The following is a 16,628-nucleotide window of genomic DNA, read 5'->3' as shown; positions in this document are numbered from 1 at the left end:
TCCCCTCCCCCCCGACCGCACTGTAATTGGCAGACCTATCATTATGACATTTCTTCAGACCTCTGAACTTAACCCATGCTGGCCATAATAACAGGTGCTCTTTATAGAGACCCTGACATGAGAGGCTCATTTTACACTAGTGGCAGGCCTTGCACCCCACAGAAAAGCGATCTAATTGCTTTTCAGAGGGCAGTTGACAGACAGCTAGAAGGCGATGGAGGAGATTTTCTAAAACTGGTGGCCAATCGGCTTCTAACTTCAGCTTCTTCAACTAAACTTTGACAATAAAATCTGGAAACCGATTGGTTACTATGCACAGCTGCGCCAGATTGCATGTGCGCCAGCTTTAGTGAATCCCCTTCCCCATTATGTCGCCTCCTCACCATCCACTTTTAAGCCTGGGTTCACACTGAGGCCTGGTACACACCTATGCATTTTTTATTTTATTTTTGCGCTTTTTCAGTTTTGCAGAAACGCACTACAGTCAATTTAATGGAGTGTGGTCGTGGTGCTGGCTCAGGCTGCTCTGTCGGATGTGATGACGTCCTCGCCAGGCAGAGGTCAGGCTGCGTTGTATTGGCATGTTGTATTGGTGCGGGTGGGGCTGCGTTGTATTGGCGCGGGTGGGGCTGCGTTGTATTGGCGCGGGTGGGGCTGCGTTGCATTGGCGCGGGCTGGGGCTTCGTTGTATTGGCGCGGGTGGGGCTGCGTTGCATTGGCGCGGGTGGGGCTTCGTTGTATTGGCGCGGGTGGGGCTGCGTTGTATTGGCACGGGTGGGGCTGCGTTGTATTAGCGCGGGTGGGGCTGCGTTTCACTGGCGCGGGTGGGGCTGCGTTTCACTGGCACGGGTGAGGCTGCGTTGTATTGGCGCGGGTGGGGCTGCGTTGTATTGGCGCGGGTGGGGCTGCGTTGTATTGGCGCGGGTGGGGCTGCGTTGTATTGGCGCGGGTGGGGCTGCGTTGTATTGGCGCGGGTGGGGCTGCGTTGTATTGGCGCGGGTGGGGCTGCGTTGTATTGGCGCGGGTGGGGCTGCGTTGTATTGGCGCGGGTGGGGCTGCGTTGTATTGGCGCGGGTGGGGCTGCGTTGTATTGGCGCGGGTGGGGCTGCGTTGTATTGGCGCGGGTGGGGCTGCGTTGTATTGGCGCGGGTGGGGCTGCGTTGTATTGGCGCGGGTGGGGCTGCGTTGTATTGGCGCGGGTGGGGCTGCGTTGTATTGGCGCGGGTGGGGCTGCGTTGTATTGGCGCGGGTGGGGCTGCGTTGTATTGGCGCGGGTGGGGCTGCGTTGTATTGGCGCGGGTGGGGCTGCGTTGTATTGGCGCGGGTGGGGCTGCGTTGTATTGGCGCGGGTGGGGCTGCGTTGTATTGGCGCGGGTGGGGCTGCGTTGTATTAGCGCGGGTGGGGCTGCGTTGTATTAGCGCGGGTGGGGCTGCGTTGTATTAGCGCGGGTGGGGCTGCGTTTCACTGGCGCGGTGGGGCTGCGTTTCACTGGCACGGGTGAGGCTGCGTTGTATTGGCGCGGGTGGGGCTGCGTTGTATTGGCGCGGGTGGGGATGCGTTGTATTGGCGCGGGTGGGGCTGCGTTGTATTGGCGCGGGTGGGGATGCGTTGTATTGGCGCGGGTGGGGCTGCGTTGTATTGGCGCGGGTGGGCCTGCGTTGTATTGGCACGGTGAGGCTGCATTGCCTTGGCACAGGTAAATATTTTAGTACACCATTTGGTTCAGAATATTTTTTTCCTCCTCTAAAACCTTGGTGTGTCTTATGGCCAGGTGCGTCTTATTACGCGGAAAATACAGTACTTTTGGGAATCGGTGCGGCTTCGTATTGATTCAGACGGTGTCTTTGCCGGCAATAGGTGGAAATTTGACATGTCAAAACGGCCCGATGTGGGCTCAAGGATAAAACTCTCAAGTGCACTTATTTATTACTAGGAGCCTGCAAAGTATTGCACCAGCCATCGGTCCTGGAGCCCCGCAGGCCTGTTTTTTCTTTAAATTGTGACAATGAGTTTGGGGAGAAGATCCCTGGCTCGCTGTCACTAGAGGCTGCAGCAGTGCAACACGTTCCCAAAGGTGAACTTGTCCTTTTTTAACGATGAAAAGCCCACATTGCAATGCTGCATCTGTGTGCATTGCCCGCGGTTGTGGCGTGGACCCATCACATTTGACAGAGGGCAGCCCTCAAAATTTCCACTCGCCTACTAGCATTTGGCGAGTGGATTTAAGCTGGGGGCGAGTGATGACAGGGCTGCATGAGCAATCTCCCTCCAATCTGTGCCTACACTTAGAGTCCCGATGAGATTGGCGGCCAAAGAGGAAAGGTGCATGCTCGGGAAAAGTAGTCTGGTGAACCGCGCACAGGCAGAGCAGTACACAGGTGCTCTCCTTACAATTCCCATTAAGCCATGGGACCTAACAGTATGACCTATCTGAGCCTGCCCCCCTCCCCCGGGCCCCGACCAATGTAGCTGGAGAGCAGAAAGTAATGAGTGAGGTGGAGGATTTCAAAAATGACCACTCCGGTGCAGCGCTCACTGAAAGTTGCCCTGACATGAGAGCGGCAGCCTTCTAGTTTGTGTGGTTTTCTTCTCCTTGTGCTCTATGTAAGTGTCCAGCAGTTTAGCCTGAGCACTGTGAGCAGACTGGTCTCAATGTGTGCTGTGCGCTGTCAGTGTGCGCTGTGCTATGGTGTCAATGGCTGTGCAGTTGTGTGGATCTCAGCGCTGGATTGCACTCCCTCCCGCTGTGCTGCAGCTCCTCTCCGCCAGCCTGAATAAAAGGGGGAAGTGGGGACATGCAAGCGTGGAGCCGCACACACAGGCTCCTGATGATGAGATGGATGGGAGTTGCAGAGGAGACAGCAAGAGAATGGGGAAGAGACCCAGTTCTAGTGCCCTGTCCCTCTGGTCTGCCCCCAGTGTCCTGTCCCTCTGGTCTGCCCAAAGTGTCCTGTCCCTCTGGTCTGCCCCCAGTGCCCTGTCCCTCTGGTCTGCCCCCAGTGCCCTGTCCCTCTGGTCTGCCCCCAGTGCCCTGTCCCTCTGGTCTGCCCCCAGTGCCCTGTCCCTCTGGTCTGCCCCCAGTGCCCTGTCCCATTTTGTTAAAGTTGTTGGTAATATTTAATTTTGTAACTTCTGCATAAAACATTGTCATTCCATGAGATAATCTACGAGGGCGTGTTTACGGGTGCAATTAGGCGCAGGGCAGTGTATGAATTAGGTGGGGTAACTGGTGGCGAGTAACTCTTGAGGCCTGGCTAGTAGCTCAGGACTTGAAATTTTGAGCCCTGCCCTAGGGTGTCTGCTAAAAAAAATATATATAATGTTTGGGGGTTCTGATTACTTTTCTAGAAAAATAAAATGTGATTTTTACATGAAGGAGAGAAGTGCCAAAATAGGCCCGGTGGACAAGTGGTAAAGAAAATTACATTTTTTATTTTGTAATGAACCACATTGGGTCTGTTCTGAATTGTCTCTCTCATTGGTTCCCACAGAGACCCGCGGCCGTCCAATCAGCGCATCAACAAGCATGTGAACAACGACGTGAACCTTCGGATTCAGAACCTCACCATACTGGTGCGACACATCAAGAACTATTACCAGGTATTTCCGGAGTTCCCTCCATCATTATTTAGACTGTGTGGTGTGTGAGTGGTAAAGATGATATTTGAATACCTGATACATTGTATCTCTCGGTATATTATCAGGTATGACTCTTATTTCCTGTACAAGATACACAGGAAATGCTCAGGGTTAACCCCCTCCGCGCCGCACGCGCTCTTATCGACCAGTGCGAAGTGTATCTAGGCTGTAGATGACTCATCAGTTACTTTGTAATTTAACCCTTTAATTCCAGCGTGAGGGGGAAGTCATCAGCACCAGTTTTGTAACATAAGTGTATCTAAACCCAATGACTGCCAGGATCCAGGGGCGTATTTACCACGAGGCAAACAAGGCGTGTGGCTTGGGTGGCATTTTTCGGGGGGGGGGGGCAACGCCCGTAACGGGATGATGGCAGGTAGACATGTGCACTGCCGAAAAAAATAGTTTTTATTTAATTTTTTGGGAAATTTGAAAAATGATCAAATCCGAATTTTCAGAAATTTGGAAATTCGCAAATTCTAAATAATAACTATTTTAATTCTAGGTCTTGTAATTTCTTTGCAAATTTGTCTGTTGGCGAACGTATCGAATTCTAATTTTTCCGAAGTTAAAAATGATCTGTAATAATGAATGCCGTATCTAAACAAATTAATATTAGTAAACAATGATAAAACGTATTATTATTTCTTTCCATTTGTTTAGATGCAGCATTTATTTTGAATTTTTTTTTAACTTTTAGATAGTCAGCGTAACAAATACGAATTTATCTGAAGTTACAAATTATTCAAAATAATGCTGCATCTAACCAAATGGAAAGAAATAATAATAATTTTTATTATTGTTTATTAATATTCGTTTAGATGCCGCAGAGGTGATCAAATACCACCAAAAGAGAAAGCTCTATTTGTGGGGAAAAAAAGGACGCCAATTTTGTTTGGGAGCCGCGTCGCACGACCGCGCAATTGTCAGTTAAAGCGACGCAGTGCCGAATCGCGAAAAGTGCTCTGGTCTTTGACCAGCAATATGGTCCGGGGGTTAAGTGGTTAAAGTGTCACCTATGGGGTTGTAGTTTGTCGCCATTCCACGAGCGTGCGCAATTTTTAAGCGTGACCTGTTGGGTATCTCTTTATTCGGCGTAACATCTTTTTATATTTCGCCTTAAATGTAGTATTTTATATTTTTTGTTTGCATGCATTAAAATGTATTAAAGTGCATTTTTCCCCCAAAATTTGGTGTTTGCAAAATCGCTGTGCAAATATCTTGTGACATGCGTCACATTATTATTCTGTAGCTGTCATTTTTTCCAGTGCAGGTTAGTATTTGAATAGTGGTTATGAGGCAACACAGACAGTTTTTATTTTTAGGGCCGGGGACAGTTTGAAATTTGCATGCAGCTGTGTAGATGAGGGAGGAAATGCAAATGATCACATGTGGCGATTCCGCTGCACATTGGTACATATCTGCTGTCTCTCTTCGTCGTCTGATTTTTATTTATTTTTTTATATATGAATTATTGTATAATTATTAATAATCTTATTTTTTATTTTACTTTTTTTTTATGAATTTTTTTATAGTTATTAATCTTCTATCCATATTTTATTTGTATTTTTTTTTTTAATGAATTATTTTATAGTTACAAATAAAATATAGATAGAAGATTAATATTTTTTTTTTAATGAATTATTTTATAGTTATTAATCTTCTATCTATATTTTATTTTTATATTTCTTATGAATTATTTTATAATTTATTATTCTGTTTTTTTTTTTTTTTTTTATGCAGTTTTGGCTGTGAGAATTATTATTATTTTTTTTTGGAGCCAAGTGTCACCATGCCACTGTTTTCATTAGCTATTAAACATTTCCATACTGTAAGCGGTTTATTTTGTAAGTAAGCAATAACGGGAACATTCGCCGGCTGCCCTCTTCCTGCGCTGTTTTTTCCGCAGTAGCACAGCGGCCAAAGTTGGGCTCGCTGTGCGGCGCGGGGGCCCCTCCTGTGACACATTGTATCATGGCCGCATTGTCTGTCTGTTTTGATTTTGTAGCCGGCTGTGCTGGAACAATGCTCAGAAGTCGCAGACAAACGCCAACGCTTCTCACGTATTGTCCACCTGAAGTTCTCGCACCCAAATATTCCCGCTGGAACCAGAAGGGCCTCTCGTTCCCGGGACTGTGAATGAATGGCGGCATTTTAAAGGAACACTCCTCCCAGAACTAATAGTTCAGTTGTTTGTAGATGGTGGCGTGATTTTTTTTTTTTTTTTTTTACCAAAAATATGTAGAAGAATACGTATCGGCCTAAACTGAGGGAAAAAAACGTTTTTTTTTATATATTTTTTGGGGGATATTTATTATAGCAAAAAGTAAAAAATATTGGGCTAGATTCAGGTAGCAGATACGGCGGCGTATCTCCAGATACGCCGCCGTAATTTCAAATCTGCGCCGTCGTATCATTACGCCGATTCTCAAAGGCAGATACGTTCAAAAAATAGGCTTCCTCCGCCGACGTAACTTGAATACGGCGGCATATAATTGTGTGCAATTTTACGCTGGCCGCTAGGGGCGCTTCCATTGTTTTCGGCGTAGAATATGCAAATGACCTAGATACGCCGATTCACAAACGTACGTACGGCCGGCGCAATTTATTTACGTCGGGCTTTTTCGGCTTAAGGTTGCTCCTGCTTTTAGGAGGCGCAGCCAATGTTAAGTATGGACGTCATTCCTGCGTCAAAATTAGAATTTTTTACGTCGTTTGCCGAAGTCGTTCGCGAATAGGGCTGTGACGTAATTTACGTTCACGTCGAAAGCAATGGCGAGTTACGGCGGAATTTCGAGCATGCGCACTGGGATTCTTTCACCAACGGCGCATGCGCCGTTCGTAAAAAACGTAAAATACGCGGGGTCACCAATAATTTTAAATAAAATATGCCCCCCTCATCATCATTTGTATTACGCACGCTTACGCCAGCCCCATTTACGATACGCCGCCGTAAGTTAGGAGGCCGTAAGATCGCGCGCAGCTACCTGAATCTAGCCCATTGCATTTTGTTCAAAATTGTCGCTCTATTTTTATTTTTAGCGCAAAAAATAAAAAACACAGAGGTGATCAAATACCCCCAAAAGAAAGCTCTATTTGTGGGGGGAAAAAGGACGCCAATTTTGTTTGGGAGCCACGTCGCACGACCGCACAATAGTCAGTGAAAGCGACGCAGTGCCGAATCGCAAAAAGGGGCCAGGTCCTTAACCTGCATATTGGTCCGGGTCTTAAGTGATTAATGTCATATTTCTTTTTATTTCGCTTTTTAAAGCACATCGCCGTTTTCTTGCAGAGATGAGGATCTGTTTGTCTCTAGAATCTTTGAGACTCGGCGTAGACCTCGTGCCTCTCTAGAGACACCCTGTGCCTCGTGCCTCCCTTGGGGTCTTCCTTGTAGACGAATTAGAAAGTGAAGCGCTTGGAGTCTCTGATCTCCGCGGCCTGATCTGGAGTGTTGTTGGATGATGTGCTGAGCCTTATGGGGGGGGGGGGGGGAGGGTAATGATGTAACGAGATAGAAGTATTACATTGTATCTGTGTGATTTTCTGTACAATGCTGACAGCAGAGATATTGGATTTGCTGCACTGAAACGCGTACATCCCTTCACTTGTATCAGCAGCTGCGTTTTCCCTGTATGCGGGAGATTTTTCCCTAGAATTTTCGGGTGCCTTAATCAGGGGGCCCCCTTTGCATCAGATTCATCAGATGCCTCCATCATGGTGCATTGGGGTGCCCTCTTTGCGTCGGGTGCCTCAATCAGGGGGTGCCCTCTTTGCGTCGGGTGCCTCCATCGGGATGCCCTCTTTGCGTCGGGTGCCTCCATCGGGATGCCCTCTTTGCGTCGGGTGCCTCCATCGGGATGCCCTCTTTGCGTCGGGTGCCTCCATCGGGATGCCCTCTTTGCGTGGGGTGCCTCCATCGGGGGGCCCCCTTTGCGTGGGGTGCCTCCATCAGGGGGCCCCCTTTGCGTCAGATGCCTCCATCATGGTGCACCCTTTGTGTCGGGTGCTCCCTTTGCATCAGGTGCCTCCATCAGGGTGCCCCCTTTGCATCAGATGTCTCCATCATGGTGCACTTTTTGCGTCGGGTGCCTCCATCATGGTGCCCCCTTTGCGTCGGGTGCCTCCATCAGGGGGCCCCCTTTGCATCGGGTGCCTCCATCATGGTGCCCCCTTTGCGTGGGGTGCCTCCATCATGGGGCCCCCTTTGCGTGGGGTGCCTCCATCAGGGGGCCCCCTTTGCGTGGGGTGCCTCCATCAGGGGGCCCCCTTTGCGTGGGGTGCCTCCATCAGGGGGCTCCCTTTGCGTCGGGTGCTCCCTTTGCATCAGGTGCCTCCATCAGGGGGCCCCCTTTGCGTGGGGTGCCTCCATCAGGGGGCCCCCTTTGCGTGGGGTGCCTCCATCAGGGGGCTCCCTTTGCGTCGGGTGCCCCCTTTGCATCAGATGCCTCCATCATGGTGCACTTTTTGCGTCGTGTGCCTCCATCGGGGTGCCCCCTTTGAGTCGGGTGCCTCCATCGGGGTGCCCCCTTTGCGTCGGGTGCCTCCATCGGGGTGCCCCCTTTGCGTCGGGTGCCTCCATCGGGGTGCCCCCTTTGCGTCGGGTGCCTCCATCGGGGTGCCCCCTTTGCGTCGGGTGCCTCCATCGGGGTGCCCCCTTTGCGTCGGGTGCCTCCATCGGGGTGCCACCTTTGCGTCGGGTGCCTCCATCATAGTTCCCTATGAACTACCATAGATCTGGGGGGGACACAACTAAAATCTGGGGGGCTAGGGTACAGGGGTCAGGGGAGGACCCGCGTGCCACGTACAGCCACCAATACAAGCAGTGCAAGGACATCTAGCGCCCAAGACAAAGATGCCAAACTGCGCCCCCTCTTTTCCCTTAGTGTTGGGGAGTAGGGTGCCCTCAACCCTTGATTAAATACTAGTATAGTGTGAAACGCGTCAGCTTTACAGGTGTTCTGTGCTGTGACTTGTAGTGCTGATTTTGTATTTAATAATGAAGGCAATTTTTTTATTCGGAGTGCGACTGTCCAGAAGAATCTTTTCTTTTGCTTTTGCCTCATACGTGCATTGCTTGCACCCGTAGTTCTGTGAGGAGTGATTTACCTTGAAGACATTCAAACCTGAGCGGCTTTCCCTTCCCGGGGCCCTCAACCCTGCAATAAACCATTGCGCCCAGGGCAGCCATCCCTCATGCCCACCCCTTGTCCCGGTCATGCATACAAGTGAATGTGAATGTGTAGCCATATGCTGATTGGCTTCGGCATGTTTCTCCAAATATGAAAGTCGTGCATTTGGGGACATATTCCGCATGCGCATTCAAAGTACTACTGTATCCCCTCCCCCCAACCATCAAACGTGACATCATCCATTCGCACATTCTGCGCCCATCTGGGGTGGTTTTGTTGCCCACGTCTCGCACAATCAGATGTTTCTCGAAACTTGCAGCCACTTGTCCACATCGCGTGAAAACAAATATCGCTGCGGCGTCTGTGTCTCCGCCGTACATTGTTGTCACCGCGTGCCGACAGATGTCATTATCTGTGTTGCCGTGTTTATAAGGCGACACGCCGCCCTGTTTTTGTAGCGAATCCCATTCACCTCCCGACACGAATAATTGAAAGCGGAGAATAGGTTGGTGTTTGCATTGTGCGCTCGGGACGAGGAGGATGAACAATGCGGTGAAAGTGATGTATGCGAGTAAACACGCGGCGGGTTTGTGTTTAGCGCGGTCACGCTCTGTTGTGTCTTTTCCTCCCCTGGACTGAGAATGGGATTTAAAGTTTGAGCTCCGGGCAAACCGCTAAATATACAAATCAAATACAATAATGGGAGCCGCTTTACCTGCCAAAGGATTTGGATTTTATTTTTTGTCCATCCAATCCTGAGATGTGCACAGCTCTGCCATGAAGTGCAGCCATTTCTGGCAGGGTAGGAGACCTGATTTTTTTCCCCTTTCTCTTCTGCAGTTAAAGGAACACTAAAGGCAAACTTTTTTTTTTTTTAACCACTTGCCGCCCGCTAATGACATTGACGTCGGCAAAGTGGTTGTAGAATCCTGACTGGACGTCATATGACAAATGGGCACTGACTGGCAACATGGGTAAATAAGTGCCGCCCCACAGTGTCCATTAGTGCCACCCCACAGTGCCCATCCATGCCCAGTGCCCACCTATCTGTGCCGCCCATGAGTGCCCATCTGTGCCGCCCATGAGTGCCCATCTGTGCCGCCCATGAGTGCCCATCTGTGCCGCCCATGAGTGCCCATCTGTGCCGCCCATGAGTGCCCATCTGTGCCGCCCATGAGTGCCCATCTGTGCCGCCCATGAGTGCCCATCTGTGCCGCCCATGAGTGCCCATCTGTGCCGCCCATGAGTGCCCATCATTGCCGCATACCAGCGCCGCCAATCAGTGCCACCTCATCTGTGCCCGTCAGTACTACCTCATCGATGTCCATCAGTGCCATCTCATCAGTGCCGCCATATCAGTGCCCGTAATTGAAAGAGAAAACTTACTTATTTACAAAAAAATTAACAGAAAAAAATAAAAACATATTTTTTTTTCAAAATTTTCAGTCTTTTTTTTAGTTGTTGCGCAAAAAAAAAAAAATCGCAGAGGTGATCAAATACCACCAAAAGAAAGCTCTATTTGTGGGGAAAAAAGGACGCCAATTTTGTTTGGGTACAGTGTAGCATGACCGCGCAATTGCCATTCAAAGTGCGACAGTACTGAAAGCTGAAAATTGGCGTGGGCGGGAAGGTGCGTAAGTGCCCGGTATGGAAGGGGTTAAATAACAAACATGTTATACTTGCCTCCGCTGTGCAGCTCGTTTTGCAGAGTGTCCCCGATCCACGTCTTCTGGGGTCCCTCGGCGGCTGTCTCGGCTCCTCCTCGCAAGAGCTTTCCACCTTCATGCGAGCGAGCATGGTGGAAAGCTTTTGCGAACGCGCTGCCATGATACAGCGGCGGGCATAGCCGCCGACTGTATCACTCGGCCCCGGCGCGCCGCGTCATCCACTGTGATTGACAGCAGCGCCAGCCAATGGCTGCGCTGCCATCATCCATCCAGCCTAGCCAATCAACGGCCAGTTCATAGGGTGACCACATTTCCAAACTGCCATTCAGGGACACCACCCCCCCCCCCCTTCAGGGACACCCCTTCCTAATGAATGAAAACTTATATAGCGCGGCACATGCAAACTCGCCTCTGGGCGCTTGTTGTTCCTGTCTCTTTTGATATCAAAAGAGATGCGTCTTGAGCTGTAGTCCTTCACTTTTGGGGGTCACATAATATGTAAAGATCTGACCCCCCCCCCCCAAATTTGAAGGACTACAACACCCAGCATGAACCCCTGAGATCTAAGGTTGTGATCCCATAGATTTTACAAGTTTATGCCAAGACCTGTAGTTCTTCACTGTTTGGGGGGTCAGATCTTTAGATATTATTTGTCCCCCAAAAGTGAAGGACTACAGCTCAAGACGCAAATGAAAAAGGTGTCCCCTTACACTGGTAGTCGGTGAAGGGTCCCCTTATATTGGTGGCCAAGGGTAGAGGTGTCCACATACATTTGTGGCCAGTGAGAAGAATGCTCTTCACATTGGTGGTCAAAGAAGGGTCCTCCTTATAATGGTAGAGATGTCTCCTTACATTGGTGGTCAGTGAAGGGTCCCCCTTATATTGGTGGCCAATTATAAAGGTGTCCACTTACACCAATAAAGGGTCCCTTTGTATTGGTGGCCAATGATAAAGATGGCTCTGGTTGTCCGTGTTCTGATCGGCTTCCAAACATCACGACAAATACTACAAAAAAGAATTGTCACCGTAGTTCGGTCCTAATGACTTTGTCACCAGCGGTGTCTTAGTACATAACCTGTTCTTCTATAGAATTCTAGCATTTCATTCACACAATGGCGTTCAATTAGGAGATCCTCCTTTGTAGTAAACAGTATGGAGGACCTCGGGGAATCGCCTCCCTGGCTCCTTCTTTGTCCCCGCAGGGACAGGCAGACAGACAGACCAGCTTCTTATTATAATTAACCCTTAGCTTTGCGGTGTATTTACCTGCATCATTCTCCTGTCTTTAATCACGCTAATTGCACAGCAGCGACCCGGAACGGTACACAGAACCCGGGCGCTTTGTTCCTGGTGCGATCATTCCGAGTCTGGTTTTGTAGATCGGATGTTTTGACGCTTTTTCTTGTTGGTGTGTCTGTTGGGAAAGTTAATGATTTGGGTCAAACTTTTATTTCCTTAAAGGGGTTGTAAAGGTACATTTTTTATTTTTTTCCCTAAATAGCTTCCTTTCCCTTAGCGCAGTCCTCCTTCACTTACCTCATCCTTCCATTTTGCTTTTAAATGTCTTTATTTCTTCTGAGAAATCCTCACTTCCTGTTCTTCTGTCTGTAACTCCACACAGTAATGCGAGGCTTCCTCCCTGGTGTGGAGTGTGGTGCTCGCCCCCTCCCATGGACTACCAATATTTTGTTGTAAATCTGTTACAAAGTGTCATTCCTTGTGAGGATGAAAAACCCAACTAAAGCAGACCTCAGCAACACCTTTTTCCTTTGTCCCCCATTCACCTTCTACCCCCCCCCCCCCCCCCCGCCCGTTTTTTTTTTTTTTTTTTTTTTGGGGGGTGGGGGGGTCAATGTATTTTCTGGTTACTTTTTTGGGGGTAAGTGTTTTACTATTCTCAAGGACCCCCCCCCCCCCATTATTCTTTCTGGTTCCTCACCTAGGCCAGAATGGCAGTTACAGTGCCCGCGGGGTACCATCAGGGGGGTGTTGGCTATTTTTTTTTAATTCATTTTTTTTGCAGTCCCTCTTTAATGATGCAATGCGTGCACACCATTGTGGCACATCGCCCCAACTTCTTGAGATGGGAACAAGGGACACCTATTAGCAAAAGCATGTAATCATAGGACACACCCCTTGCCACGCCCCCCTTAAAGGAAAATTGTAAGGAAGGTCAGAAATACTGGATTTTTTTTTCTTATGAAGTTGACAGTCTCTAGTCCAGATGCAAATTGTAATCAAGTCACCTTATCTGCATAATTTGGTTCCTGCGTCCCCACAGGGGGTAGGACAGGAGGCTGCACTCCATAGGCAGCGCATAGATGATTGTATACTGTAGCAGGACAGAGCTAGACACCTCGGCACCACAGCAATATGAGGTCTCTGGCTGATGTCAAGGGACCCAGATAACCAAGATGGCGGTCAGACTGTTCAGCGATGGAGCTGATGGCTGCAGGTCTCACTAGGAGGCTAAAGAGGCATTGGAACTGAGGAGACCGTTCCATATGGGCTGTTCTTTGCTTTCTGCATTGCTGGGACTTGTAGTTCTGCATTGTCTGTGTGACTTTCTGGACACTGGGACTTTACCCTATTCTAGGGTTGCCACCTCATCCCTTTAAAACAGAACACATTAATTACACAGGTTCTGTGGGTGATTAGGGTGGTAATTTAACTTTGTGCCTTATCTGCATTAAATTGTGCCCTGTGCCCCTGGGCTGCCACTCGCTGTGCCCCTGGGCTGCCACTCGCTGTGCCCCTGGGCTGCCACTCGCTGTGCCCTGAACACATATTAATTACACAGGTTCTGTGGGTGATTAGGGTGGTAATTAAATAATTAAACTTTGTGCCTTATCTGCATTAAATTGTGCCGTGTGCCCCTGGGCTGCCACTCGCTGTGCCGTGTGCCCCTGGGCTGCCACTCGCTGTGCCCCTGGGCTGCCACTCGCTGTGCCCCTGGGCTGCCACTCGCTGTGCCCCTGGGCTGCCACTCGCTGTGCCCTGAACACATATTAATTACACAGGTTCTGTGGGTGATTAGGGTGGTAATTAAACTTTGTGCCTTATCTGGCATTAAATTGTGTTTTGTGACCCTGGGCTGCCATTTGCTGTGCCCTGTGCCCCTGGGCTGCCATTTGCTGTGCCCTGTGCCCCTGGGCTGCCACTCGCTGTGCCCTGTGCCCCTGGGCTGCCACTCGCTGTGCCCTGAACACATATTAATTACACAGGTTCTGTGGGTGATTAGGGTGGTAATTAAATAATTAAACTTTGTGCCTTATCTGCATTAAATTGTGCCGTGTGCCCCTGGGCTGCCACTCGCTGTGCCGTGTGCCCCTGGGCTGCCACTCGCTGTGCCCCTGGGCTGCCACTCGCTGTGCCCCTGGGCTGCCACTCGCTGTGCCCCTGGGCTGCCACTCGCTGTGCCCTGAACACATATTAATTACACAGGTTCTGTGGGTGATTAGGGTGGTAATTAAACTTTGTGCCTTATCTGGCATTAAATTGTGTTTTGTGACCCTGGGCTGCCATTTGCTGTGCCCTGTGCCCCTGGGCTGCCATTTGCTGTGCCCTGTGCCCCTGGGCTGCCACTCGCTGTGCCCTGTGCCCCTGGGCTGCCACTCGCTGTGCCCTGAACACATATTAATTACACAGGTTCTGTGGGTGATTAGGGTGGTAATTAAACTTTGTGCCTTATCTGCATTAAATTGTGTTTTGTGACCCTGGGCTGCCATTTGCTGTGCCCTGTGCCCCTGGGCTGCCATTTGCTGTGCCCTGTGCCCCTGGGCTGCCATTTGCTGTGCCCTGTGCCCCTGGGCTGCCACTCGCTGTGCCCCTGGGCTGCCACTCGCTGTGCCCTGAACACATATTAATTACACAGGTTCTGTGGGTGATTAGGGTGGTAATTAAACTTTGTGCCTTATCTGGCATTAAATTGTGTTTTGTGACCCTGGGCTGCCATTTGCTGTGCCCTGTGACCCTGGGCTGCCACTCGCTGTGCCCTGTGACCCTGGGCTGCCACTCGCTGTGCCCTGTGCCCCTGGCCTGCCACTCGCTGTGCCCCTGGCCTGCCACTCGCTGTGCCCCTGGCCTGCCACTCGCTGTGCCCCTGGCCTGCCACTCGCTGTGCCTGGATTGTGCCCTGTGACTCTGGACAAAGTCCCTGCTGTACTTGATTGCTGCCCTGTGCCTCTGGACTTGATCCCTTGATGTGCGCTACTGCCACCCTGATCTATTTTTGCATATCCCTCACGGTGTTGGAATTAATGACCTGTGGTCTTCCCCTATTCTGACTCTCCACGTGTTTTCTGTTTCATCCACACCTCCGTCACCAGAATTATACAAAATGGAGCCAGCGTTGCATTAAGAACAATTCTATTTCATTTGCTCCTATTCAGTGGGTAACATTACGAGTGTTTTATTATACTACTTGCAGGTATCTGTTCAGTAAGTGCAAAAATAACCTGTTAATCCTGTCAGAAATCCAGTGAGCCTGCCAGTGCACTCTGCAGTGTTATCTCAAGCAGGCTGATCAGCCCTGGCCTGTTCAGGCCTGTCTACAAAACACCTTACGTTATGGAGAGGGGGAGGTGTCCTGTAGTCCTAACTCACTTCCTGTACTAGGGTTACAATGCTGCTCCTCCATAGGTGCAGTACAGTGAGCGAGCGATGTCACCCTGGGACAGAAAGTGTTACTGGCAGGATCACCAAGTGCAAATGAGCAAAAAATCCAGAAAATGAATGCAGCCACCACCTCTAATGACTGGTAAGGTGCATTATAAAAAATGTTATGCTTGAGTTTAGTAGTCGGGGATGGAGGGTTGTCGGTGTCCTGGGCCAGGTCTGCACATCTGTTATGTGATGTCGCCCTCGCTCTGGTCACCTTTTAGGCGTCGGTATTTTCCGAAAGGGTGTCTACGCGGCGCGCTGAGCTGAGCTGTTACCTAAGAAAATACTTTTTCTCTTTTTTTTTACTGGCTCAGCGATTTCAGGAAGGATCAGGACCCGCTTGTTTCCTCTCTGGCTGCGATAATTATAAAATAGCAGATCCTTCTGATTTGGATACATTGTCACGCTCTTCACTAGGCAATATATTATATATATATTAGATTGTAAGCTCTTCTGAGCAGGGCCCTCTTAATCCTCTTGTATTTTAAAGCAGCAGTGGCACCACTACTTTGCTGTGCACAGAGCAGAGCTGTGGGAGGGGCCCAGCAGGCTCCACCCACTACAGAATCTTGCAGGAGGAGGCGGAGATGAGACCAGTCACTCTGCACAAAGAGAGAGAGCAGCAGTGAGTGGTCTTTATTACAGGAAGTCTCACACTCGATTACTGCAATGTGTTACATTTTCAGGTATTTATTATCTCTCACAAAGATCGCAGTGCTCCCCCTGACATTGCCCTCATCAGATTTTCTCTATAGGCCGCAGCCTCTTGTAATGCAATTTTTCTCAGCTCAAGAGCAGTCTCCGCTAAAGAAGAGTAGCAACCACAATTTCCTGACACTAAGAGATACACAGTGACAGGGGAGGGAGCTCTAGCACACAGCCTGTGATTGTCAGCCTCAGCTCTTTTCCTTTGTTCTGTGTGGAGGGGGTGTGTCCCTTCCCTCCAATCAGCTCTTGGAGCTCTCCTCCACTGAGCTTTGCAGCATGAGAGCTCTCCACCCCCTTTTTTTCTGAACTCTCAGACAAATTTTTTACATTCTGGACTTGTACAAATTAAATGGGAGGATTTGTTTAATTTCTGTGTATTACCTGAGGATATTCACTTCACTGGGTGTATGGAAGGGTTTAACCTTTTAACCACTAATAACACAGCTGAGAGATGTACAATTTGGGTGTTTTTTTTTAATTTATTTTTGATTCTTTGCTAGTAGCCACACCTCTGGTTTAGGATGCCGTGGGCAGAGCCATTTCCTAATCCTGACTTTTTAAACTTTCCATTCTATACCACCCCAGTGATCCGAGGATCAGGAAATGTAATGCAGTGGAGTTCCTCCCTTCCCATTTAGCGCCTTTCATGTTAAGTGGAGGAAACTGGGGTCAGAGGGGTTAATTGTGAACGTATTGGGAGCAGCTGTGTTTGCGTAGGAGCCGGCTCGGGATCGGGCCCCGGGGACACATGTATTATTGATATTGATCCACTTTCACTGATTACTTCTGTACCAGTATGATTATTTAGGCTGAACACCC

The 16,628-nt window shown here is 49.5% G+C and overlaps 1 protein-coding gene across 2 annotated transcripts in view; it reads left to right on the top strand.

The window, feature by feature from the left end:
- The window catches only part of CCDC88C (coiled-coil domain containing 88C), a 150,168-nt gene that overhangs the window by 28,310 nt on the left and 105,230 nt on the right, over positions 1–16,628 (top strand). For both annotated transcript variants that reach the window (XM_040332983.1, XM_040332984.1), the window contains exon 3: positions 3,493–3,601. In XM_040332983.1, the coding sequence (XP_040188917.1) occupies positions 3,493–3,601 (109 nt within the window). The remainder of the gene's footprint in view (positions 1–3,492; positions 3,602–16,628) is intronic.

The sequence above is a fragment of the Rana temporaria genome, chromosome 13 (genome assembly GCF_905171775.1).
Source record: "Rana temporaria chromosome 13, aRanTem1.1, whole genome shotgun sequence".
Lineage (NCBI taxonomy): Eukaryota > Metazoa > Chordata > Amphibia > Anura > Ranidae > Rana > Rana temporaria.
Note: the sequence above shows the minus strand (reverse complement) of the source record. Positions and strands in the feature narration are given on the sequence as shown.